This window comes from Anabrus simplex, chromosome 1 (assembly GCF_040414725.1).
Source record: "Anabrus simplex isolate iqAnaSimp1 chromosome 1, ASM4041472v1, whole genome shotgun sequence".
NCBI lineage: Eukaryota > Metazoa > Arthropoda > Insecta > Orthoptera > Tettigoniidae > Anabrus > Anabrus simplex.
The window spans coordinates 1183903860-1183915767 of NC_090265.1; the positions used below are offsets into that span (position 1 = coordinate 1183903860).

General features: G+C 41.3%; 1 protein-coding gene across 1 annotated transcript in view; it reads right to left on the bottom strand.

Annotated features, from left to right (window-relative positions):
- The window catches only part of LOC136858443 (uncharacterized), a 290965-nt gene extending 279666 nt beyond the window's left edge, over nt 1–11299 (bottom strand). The window contains exons 1-2 of the mRNA XM_067137991.2: nt 11277–11299; nt 10944–11011 (exon numbers count right to left, since the gene is read on the bottom strand). Coding sequence (XP_066994092.2) covers nt 10944–11011; nt 11277–11299 — 91 coding nt within the window. The remainder of the gene's footprint in view (nt 1–10943; nt 11012–11276) is intronic.
- Nucleotides 11300–11908: the final 609 nt, after the last annotated feature.

Sequence of the window (11908 nt, forward strand, 5' to 3'; positions counted from 1 at the left end):
CCAATCTTACTGTATGTTAACTTGAAATGTGAACCACCTGATGATCTGGAATATTTGGGAAAATGTAGTTCAGGAGCTTGTCCGGCTCCTTGGCTGAATGGTCCGGGTGTTGGTATTCTGATCAGAGACCTTGGGTTCGATTCCCGGTCGGCCTAATGATTTTAACTGCATATGGTTAATTCCACTGGCTCGGGAACTAGGTACTTGTTTTCGTCTTAATATACTCCTCTTCATGTACATTAGCTCCTTCTGAGGATCAGTGGTAGGCTATCGGCCTCCGGATACCAAGATCGCGGATTCAAACTGTGCACAGGTTGTTGGATTTCTGAAGGGTGGAGAAAGTCCATTCGACACTACGATATCGGAATTTAAAAGATCTCTGGTGACACATTTGGTGTTCACCAGACAAAATTCATTAAAACTCAACCGCGGACACCCAAGAAAGATTTGGTCTACTCTGCCATCTAGTAGGCTTAGAGTAAAACGGAACGTCGACATTGACGAGCAGACAGCCAGATGGCGTTGAATAAAAATACCTGCTGAGGCCATACGATTATTATTATTATTATTATTATTATTATTATTATTATTATTATTATTATTATTATTATTATTCATCTACCGTACTGTACATACAACACACCACACTACTAACAGAAACATTCAATGCATCCCTCCACATAGTCTTATAAAGATGAGCGTGGGCTTACGTGTAGGATTTAAAATTTCCCTTCAAAATATTGACATGGATTTTGTCCCCAACTGTGATGGTTCGCCAGAAAATTATTATTTTAAGTGTAAATTGAGATTTTCAAGCATGTCAATCATAGTACTCGTACATCGAGCGTTGTACAGCTGGGTGATTAAAGGTAATATCTTTAGTGGCGTCCATTATGGTACAAGTCCAGCAACCGTTATATTCAGGAATTCTGATGGTTCGGTCAGCTTCCGCTTCAAACGCTAGCGCTGTGCCACGTCCGAAGAGCCATCTGGTGACGAATGAACTTACCATTTCTACTTCTATTATAACATCTACATTTCAAAAATTCATTAAGAAGCGTTTCTTGTGGACAGTCGAGATTTTCTTCTGAGGACGCAGAGCACAGTTCTCTGCGAAGCGTAAAGAATTTCACCTTATTTTCTTGACACGGCATAAGCCCGAAAGCCTATACAGTATCATGCCTACGTTATACTTTTTCACCCTGTGAGAGAAAGTTTGTTAAGGGAGTGATTAAAGAAGGAAATGTGTCAGATATACCAGAGAGAAGATATAGTACAATTACGACGTTATGTATCAGTCTTCAGATTCGGATATTGGTTTTCGAAGAACTTCAGATCTGCAGTCAAACGTAAGATGTGTGAGTTTCAGCATTATTTCACGTTAGTAGAGGGGCGAATTGTAACGTTATGGGAGGAAGATAAGAAGGTAACCCTCGCCTTACTGATAATTCAACAAGCTCTGTTCAGTGGTAATTGAGGTATTTAAGAGACTCATCCTTCATTCTCCCCCAAACCTAAGATGTTTTGGCTTCTTGCGGTAAGGCAATAACACTAGAATTGAGCTCTCAACATGATAAAAGTATGTTCCCGCAAGTCTACATATGGAAATTCAATTCTCACTACGATGAAGGAAAGATATGTATCTTCTTATTATTATTTACAATTTATTTTACGTCACACCGATACAGATAGCCTAGGAGTGTGAAGGTAGTGTCCATGGCCTTAATTGAGGTACAGCCCCAGCATTTGCCTGGTGTGAAAACAGGAAACATCATCATCATCATCATCATCATAATCATAATCACCATCTCACCAGTCGTTCTTCTCGTTGCTGAGCATAGTAGCCTCATTTATTTGCTCCCTTAATATTGCATCCCTGACGAGAAGTCGCCACGAAGATAAGTCTTCAGCTCCTTATGGTATAAAGTGTAGAGGTAAACCGGTGAACTTATTTGTTTGATCGAACCATCTACTTGGATGTTTTTCCTTGAGGTTTTCTACCTTTCAATTTGTCTGTCAGAAGAGTCTTTTCCCAGTGTTGATCTTTTCTCCTCAAAACGTGCCCAAGGAACTGGAGGAAGCTTTCACTCACTCGTGAATACAGCCGTTTAGTGATGTTTAATTCCTCTATGACGGACGTATTTGCTTATCTCTCCATCCATGGTATTCGTAGCATCTTCAGCCAACATCACATCTCGAAGGAATTAATTCGACTCTTGTTTTTAGCCTTGACAGTCCAGATCTCAGAGCCGTACAAGGAGACGGAAGACACCAGAGTTTCAACCAGACCTATCTTCGTAGTTCTCGAACGGGACCAGTTTTTGCAGCTTTTAGTGGGTTAGAATAGAATAAAATAGACTAGACTAGAATACTCCGCATCGCCAGGAACTAGGGGGAGAGTAATCATGAATTGCAATCCAAATTATCTTGATAATACCAATATAGTTGGTCCGTTATTGGACATTAATTTATCTATTGTTTAAAATATTACAATTACATCTATTCACCATTTACACCCGATCTATAAATTGTAGTTTCTATTCTTACTTTTTACTTTTATACCAAACGTTAACATTGTTATATAGTCTAGGACATGTATCATACCGCTATTAATTTGTGTTAGTGCAAGTATTTATTTGTGTCACGAATCCGAACCGTGTTATCCTTAGCTTACAATATACATTATGAATTAACTGAATGACTGTATGAATGAATGAATTAATTGCCTGATTTAAATGTATTCATGGATGTATGACTGGATGAACACTCCTCTCTCCAAATCGCGGATTGCTCCATCTAGAACACTATATCTTGTATCTCCTTTTCGCAGTTTTCCGCGTCACTGATGGCTGAACCTAGGTACACAAACTCACTGACTACCTCCTTCAACTATGCTTTAAGATGAGCTTAACCTCGTCGATCAGTTACCAATAATTCGATGTTTTTCACATTCTCACTGGTAGACCCCGACTCGTTGGCTGAATGGTCAGCGTACTGGCAATAGGCAATTCTTAACTTGCAATAAGGCCACAATCGCCAGCAAAGCGTAGATTGCTGATTTTCCTGCCGCTCAACCATCCTAGCCATTACTTGCCCTTCTGATCACACACTTAGCATAGATGTGCATATTACACCACGAATACACCTACCAGAGTGACAAGTAACAGGCACTACTATGGTCGTATGGCGAGAAGTCGGGTGCATGCGGGGTAAGGGGTGTGGAGGGTAAGCATGGCTGCTGCTGCTGCGTATGCGCCAATCTCAAGTCTCAAGGCCTGACAAGAAACGTCGGTTCTGTCCGCGGCGATTCTTGTGAACTAAGGTACTGCTGTGAAGTTTCAAATTGGTAGTGCAATTCTGTTTTAGATACACATTTACTGTAAGTACTCAGGGCCGGATTAAGGGTGGGGGCTAAAGGGCTGCAGCCCCGGGCGCCGCGTGCCAAGGGGCCCCGGCCCTTGGCCGAACCTAAAATTGTATAAAAAGGCCTGCTGCTCCACCTCCGTGCATGTATATGAATATTTACGCTCGCAAAATATCGAACACGCACTCTTCCTTCCTTCTTATCAGCTGTCCGCGTTAGTATTTCATCACTGCTGGAATCCATTACATCCGGGAGATAGTAGGTTCGAATCCCACTATCGGCAGCCCTGAAGATGGTTTTCCGTGGTTTCCCATTTTCACACCAGGCAAATGCTGGGGCTGTACCTTAATTAAGGCCACGGCCGCTTCCTTCCAACTCCTAGGCCTTTCCTATCCCATCGTCGCCATAAGACCTATCTGTGTCGGTGCGACGTAAAGCCCCTAGCAAAAAAAAAATGAATCCATTACCGTCCGGAGACACGAATCCTCGCTACTTACGCACTGTAATTATTGTAAAGGTTAGACGAAAATTTAATTTAAATCTGGCAGCTTGCGAGTACGGGCAGAGGGGAAGGGGTAAGAGGCCTAGGAAGTGAGCGGGAGGGGACAGGGGAAGCACGCTGGAATGCGCATGCTATACTATATCTTTGCATCAAGAAGAGAACTTCCAGTTCACCTCTGATCATTAAACCATTCGTAAGTTACAACTGTAATGTTCTTGTAAAATGGATAGAAAATATCTTAGTTGTGCCAAAACAAAAGTACATTAAAAGAACAACATTTGAAAGAAATCGAAAAGTTGCCGAAAATATCAACATATTTTGACAGGAATTCTACAAGTGCACCGACGACTGAAGAGACTGTTACTGGTGAACTGGAATCTTCTACAGGTAAGCGAATAGTGCAATATCTAAGTCTGCTGTTTGAAGAGAGATTAGGTCTTTACGGAATTAGAAAGCATGAGCATTAGGAAGATGGTTTTAGGAGCAATGAAAGGGTATCCTAATGTGTATTTTAAACTTCATTCACATTGTATGGAATACTCGAAGTCGTAAATAATAAATTGCCGATCTCGTTGGTGTAGTGGTAGCAATAATGACTGCCACCTCCGAAGACCCAGGTATCTTCCCCAGCACTGCCTTGGGGGGGATGGGAGGGCTTGGTTACGAGTAAGGAGCCCCACATTTTTAAATAGCCCAGGGCCCCCAAACACCTCAATCGGGCAGTGTAAGTATTGCATAACGAACATTTTAATAATGAACACGCTTCTCTTTCAGAGAGCTCGCACTGTTTATCACGACTGATGTTTGTAGCTTAGTGTAGTATCTGTTACTTGTGCCATACCTACAAGCTGCCGCGACTTCTCATGACATGCAGATAGTACAAGTGTGTGAAACACATCGAACAATTCGAAGTAAATTAACGTTTGTTGTTTAAAGGGGCCTAGCATCTAGATTATCGGCTCAAATCAACTAGTAGTTCGTGGTTTAATATCTCCCGGTATATGAATAAGAGTCATAATACTGAGACATTCAGCACAGCCCGTTAACAATGTTTTCAACTTTGTTGTCATAACAAAGCATGTTAGAAGTGGCTCACTGCAGGATCGCCGAGATATTTGTTTTCTTGATGGCGTAAATGAAGCCCAAAATGGCCGTCGTAGTCTTCTTGGCTCCGGCCAGAGAGAAAAAGGGGAATAGCAGAAGCTGAAGCTGCCTAATTAGCGGCGGCCTGGGAGCGTTCGAACGAGAGAAGAGAACTGACAAGAAAGAAGGAGCGTTCCTAATTAATAGCCAATAAGGAAAGCGATATTAATTGCCTCCTTTTATTATGTCTACGTGTATATCAGGGACCACTTGGATGCTTCTAATTTGCGAGATAATCGCGAATTGTGCATTTATTGACGTAGAGCCAGGTAAGTGATCTCAAGAGGGTGCTTTTCAGGTTGTTATGTTGCTAGAAGCCGTCTACAACTCCACACGAGAAACAAAGAACAAGAACAAAACAGCGAATTCTTTTGAAACCGCGACGAAATAACATAGCAGTCTCAGAATTCGTTATTTATTCGGCTTAATTTACATCAGGATCATAAAACGCAGCATAAAATACAGAATATTAGGGTATAACATACTCTGCATTTAGAAAAGTGCCAGGTTTAGTAGCTCAGATGATAGAGCACTAGGTTTCTAAGCTCAAGATGGCGGGTTCAATCCCTGTTTACTCCGATGGTATTTTAGGATTCTTAAATACGCCAGCATTGTGTCGATAGATTCACCAGATCGTTAAGGAACACTGGCGGGACACGATTCTGGAACCACGGCGTCTCCAGAATCCGTAAAAGTAGCTAGCGGGACGACAAACCAGTAATATGGCATAATTATAACTAACCAGCCATAAAGTCGGCGATAACTGAGGATACGTGAAAGACAAACTGCATAATACAGTTCACTACATAAGACAATGAAACACTGGCCACGACGCCAAAACCTATCATAGGAGGAGGCTGGCACAAGGACACAAGAAAGCAGAAGCAACGCCAGGCTCGGTTAGTAATCCCTCACGCTTTCAAGTTGAGAGCTCTCCTAGGTGTTACTCTTTTAGTCATCCGTTACAACGGCCAGGATATACCATGGATGTACTCTACTGTCACCAGTAACAGGTGGAGCAGGTTCAGTCTATCTAAATCAGATGATCACAAGAACTAATATTGTGACATAACGAACATGCGTTACTACTGCTACTGAAACATCGATAAACAACCACTGGTGTGAAAATGGGAAACCACGGAAAACCATCTTCAGGGCTGCCGACAGTGGGATTCGAACCCACTATCTCCCGGATGCAAGCTCACAGCTGTGTGCTCCTAACCGCACGGCCAACTCTCCCGGTATGAACATTTGCCAGCGTTCACAAATCTTCTTGAACCACAGTTGGAGGGTATATTTTGCAACCTTCCGTACTGTCTCTTGGAAGGCTGCTCTTACCTCATTTAGTGATGCACAATTACGTCCTTTCATTCTTGGAAAAAGTTGAAAATCGCAGAAGGCTAAATTGGGTGTATAGGCGGGATGTTAATAAAGAAACTCAGAGATCAGTAGGGTCCGAAGTAGCGTTGTCGTGTGGTACCATTGGCCACTCTCGATGGATAGACTCTGTTAAACGACGTTAAATATCCAGAAAGAGCAGCTTGTTTCTATTTTATTTTTGCTATTTGGTTTACGTCTCACCGACTCAGAGAGGTCGACGATGGGACTGGAAAGGGGTGGGACTGGGAAGGAAGTGATGATGGCATGAATTCAGGTGCAGTCCTAGCATTTGCCTGGTGTGAAAATGAGAAACCAGAGAAAAAATATCTATAGGGCTGCCGACAGCGGGATTCGAACCCACTATCTCTCGAACGCAAGCTCACGGCCACTCTTTTCAAATGGGGATGAAAGACATCACCGCAATGTGACTGCGGAGAAGAGGAACAGACAGTGCATCACATTGCATTTGAGTGTCCTTTACGTGCTTATAGAGGCTCTATGGAGGACTTACACTGTGTCTCAAGCGAAGCTCTTTTTCTGGCTCTCAACCTTTGGTATGGAACTTTTATGTAGTTGAGATGGTTGTTGTACATATTGTATATAATATTGTATTCATCATACACTAAATAATAATAAATAAAAAATAACTTTACCTGCAGGAGCATGTTAAACGAATAGCATCATCATTAGCTTCTCACCAATGCGATCGAGGTTCGTATCTCGACCAATGCTTGTGGGAGTTCCGAAATTTAAAATGATGACCTTGTGGTTCGTATTCCACGCAAAAACTGGAGTTCTCATGGCTATGACCATGATATTACCACCAACGAAGAAAAGGATGCAAGCTTGTTTTCTTTCGTTGACCTGTCAAGGCGATTGTGCCCAGCCAGATGAGCTGCATATCACGTGACAGCCTCAGCCTTCCTGACCGGCACCACGCCCACTTGTATTACATAGTTCCTCAGTTGGGCTGACGAAGCTCAGTGAACCCGTTCCAGCCCTCACTCCAGAACTAAAAATCCTGGACTGGCCAGGAATGGAAAGTGAGGCTTGCGGGTAAGACGCAGGCTCGCCGCCAACCCTTACGGCACGGGGCCGGCTTATTTTATCTACATGTTCGTGATTTGCTGGTGTCCGCCCGGCTCCTTGATTCAGAGGGTCCCGGGTTCGATTCCCGGCCGGGACACGGATTTTAACTTCCTCCTACCCGTGAACTTGACCTTTGTCCCAATACATTCATCTTCATGTAAGTACAAGACTACCAACCACCACTGGAACACACAATAGGGTTGGTGTTAGGAAAGGCATCCGGCCTAAAATAGGGCCAAATCCACACATGCGACGTCGTTCGCAACCACGACCATACCGGAGAGATCAATAATAATAATAATAATAATAATAATAATAATAATAATAATAATAATAATAATAATAATAATAATAATAATGTCCGACTCGTTGGCTGAACGGTCAACGTACTGGCCTTCGGTTCAGAGGGTCCCGGGTTCGATCCCCGGCCAGGTCGGGGATTTTAACCTTAATTGGTTAATGCCAATGGCACGGGGGCTGGGTGTATGTGTTGTCTTCATCACCATTTCATCCTCATCACGACGCGCAGGTCGCCTACAAGCGTCAAATAGAAAGACCTGCACCTGGCGAGCCGAACCCGTCCTGGGATATCCCGGCACTAAAAGCCATACGACGTGTAATAATAATAATAATAATAATAATAATAATATGATTTTGTGGTGCGCACGATCCGTGAAGTTTCGAATCCCATTTCACATGAAGCAGTCTGTGTCACTGATGTTAAATTAGTAAACTAGGTACCGGACGAGTTTGGCGTGCGGTTAGGGTCGCGGAGCTGTGACCTTGCATTCGGAAGGTAGTGGAATTGAACCGCACTCTCGGCAGCCCTGAAGATGGTTTCGCGTGGTTTCCCATTTTCAAACCAGGCAAATACTGGAACTGTACCTTAATTAAGGTCACGGCCACTTCCCTCCCACTCCTAGCCCTTTCCCATACCATCGCCGCCTCCTATCAGTGTCGGCTCGACTTGAAGTAAATTGAATTAAATTCTAAAGAAAATCACCTCATTGCTGTCTGGATATATAGGGACTCTTATGTAATAGCTGCCTTTCAGGAAATGATGAATTGTAGAAACAATTCAGCTATATTCAGACGTGTAACAAAGACATTCATAGTTCATGTTTAGAAACAGTTCACTTTTGTAACTATGAAAATAACTAACCTTAGTTTCCTTATAGAAAACTTTGTAAACTGTATAATTTATGGCATACATGCTAAACATTTGCAATTTAAATAATAACACAATGGAAATGTTTTCTTTTCTTAATCTCGTTGCTCACTGATTACTTGAAAGGCCTCTCCTGGAGTTCGTGCGGATGTAAACCGCATTAAAGGAAAACGAATTCGTTCTCTTCGTTGTTCGAAGTGGTTTAACTCTTTTCAGGCACAACACCAATGAGAGCTGTTCGCAGATTTTCAGACACATACCACCTCCCGCCATCAATCTTACATTTCTGACAGTGCGAGAATCGAATCCGAGTTCGGGATGGGTTTAAAGCAATTGTTGAGGAATGTGAAGACAGATTGGTACCTTTAAAGGTGGTAACGAATGGTAAAGACCCACTCACTACATTATAACAGAGAAGTAAAGAGACTAAGAAGGAGGCGAAGTTTGGAAAGAAATAGAGTTAGAAATGGCTATGGAAGTAAGAAGAAATTGAAGGAACTTACTGGGAAATTGAATCTAGTAAAGGAGTCAGCCAAGGACAACATGATGACAAGCTTAATTGGCAGTCATACAAATTTTATTGAAAAATGAGAGGGTATGTACAGGTATTTTAAGACAGAAACAGGTTCCAAGAAGAACATGCCAGGAATCATTAATGAACAAGCGGGGTGTGTATGCGAGTATCTTCAAAAGGCGGAAATAATCACCTAGCACTATGCAAAGATTGTTGGTTACAAGAACAGACACGGGAGGTGACTAATACTAAAGAAGTATTAAACTAAAGACAACGTGTTGGTATATAATACTATATCTGAAGTCATTATTTGATTATTGTTTGCATGAAGGAGCTATACCAAATCAATGGAGAGTTCCTATAGTTATTAGGGTTATTAGGGGGAGAATTCCTCAAGGCAGTATTATTGGACCTTTATGTTTTCATATATATATATAAATTATATATGAGTATAGAAGTGGAATTAGAGATAAAGATCTTGCGGATGACGTTTTCTGTATAGAGTAATACATTACAAGATTGTGAGAAACTGCAAAATGACCTCGATAATGTTGGGAGATGGACAGTAGGCAATGGTATGATGATAAACGGGGTTCAAACTCGGGTTGTGAGTTTCAGAAATAGGAAAAGTCCTCTCAGTTTTAATTACTGCGTTGATGGGGTAAAAGTTCTTTTTGGGGATCATTGTAAGTACCTAGATGTTAATATAAGGAAATATCTTTATTGGGGTAATCACATAAATGGGATTGCAAGTAAAGGGTACAGATCTCTGCACATGGTCATGAAGGTATTTAGGGGTTGTAGTAAGGATGTAAAGGAGAGGGCGTATAAGTCTCTGATAAGACCCCCAACTAGAGTATGGTTCCAGTGTATGAGACCCTCACCAGGATTACTGGATTCAAGAACTGAAAAAAAAAACCCAAAGAAAAGCAGTTCGATTTGTTCTGGGTGATTTCCGACAAAGGAGTAGCGTTACAAAAATGTTGCAAAGTTTGGGCTGGGGAGACTTGAGAGAAAGGAGACGAGCTGCTCGACTGGGTGGTACGTTCCGAGCTGTCAGGGGGTGGGGGGAAAATGGTGTGGAATGACATAAGTAGACGAATAAGTTTGAGTGGTATTTTGAAAAGTAGTAAAGATCACAACAGGAAGTTGGAATTCAAGAGGACAATTGGGGAAAATATTCGTTTATAGAAAGGGGAGTTAGGGATTGGAATAACTTACCAGAGGAGATGTTCAATAAATTTCCAATTTCTTTGCAATCATTTAAGCAAAGGCTAGGAAAACAACACATAGGGAATCTGCCACCTGGACGACTGCCCTAAATGCAGATCACTAGTGATTGATTGATTGATTGATTGATTGATTGATTGATTGATTGATTGATTGTAGCTAATTATGATAACCGTTACTCTACGAAGGTGGTCTAAATCACAATGTGCACATGGAAGCAAGAAGTGTCAGTTTTCTCATCGACGGCTCCAGAAAACTTTCAGTGGTAACTTCTATTCCCTGTGAGATTGTGAAAGTTTGCATAAACGTAAAAATGTAAACTACTTTTGAAAAGATATTCCAGATTCTTGAGCGTGATGTTTGTTACATTATGATGAAAAATGATACACTTCGCTACATTATTTAATACAACGAAGTGACTTGTTTCCACTTGAGCGGAGAGAAATGGTCAGTGAAATTAAGTGTATAACTATTTAGAGCAGCAATTTTAAAAATGCTGTCCATATCTTTATAACGATAGTCTTAGGTTGTAATCAATGTGTAAGTTACTCACTCTCTTTGTACTGGAGCACGTTGGTATGTTTCTCGTGGATGACTACGCAACGGAAACAGTTGTCAGACCTGTAACAATAAAAATAATATTACAATTTTTGCCAAGGAAGTCATATTTTGGGCACAAATACTAAGAACACAGAGTTGGATCACTTATATGAATGGCCATCACTAAGACCGTTGACTGTCCTTCTATGGAGCACACAACAACATATAACTCTAATGATTTGTAGATGTCTAAAACCATACAGTCCCTAAATATTTATGCCGGTTCAATTACTTGAGACCTGTAATTATGAAACTGAATGAAGAGGTGCGCCAAGTTTGGACGTACAGCTGTAGAGAAATAACCCACATGATAGAAAAATTACCTTTAATACAAAAAAGAAAAGAGATTGGTTTATTCTCTTCTCTTCTGGAACTTTCTGTTTGACTGTGAACCTTGAGCAATAACAACAACAACAACAACAACAAAAATAACTACAACCAAAACAAATCATGTTGTTTCAGCTACCATCTGAAGTGGTACCATCCAGGCAGCCAGCTTACCAATTTTGACATATTGATTTTGTTGCTTTCCAGCAACGAAAGCGGAATTTCTGTGTCTGAGTTAATTTTTTCGGGTGGTACTGAGTGAACCAGTAGTGATCTTTAATATGCCAACAACAATGACATGGAGTGCTACGATTTTTGAGCGCCCTTCAAAAATAAACTATCTCAGCCTAGATCAAAGCCGCGAACTTGGAATTATGAATCGGACACACAACCGGTGATCCACCAAGCCATCTATCTTTGTACTTGGATAGGGATGTCTAAGGATAAAACCAATACATTTGAAATATGGTGCTAATGATTTTTAGATGTCTAAAACCATACAGTTCCCAAATATTTACGTATGCCGGTTCAGTTACTTGGTTCATCGAATATCGTTAATTCTATGACAATTCTAAAATACTCTGAAATATT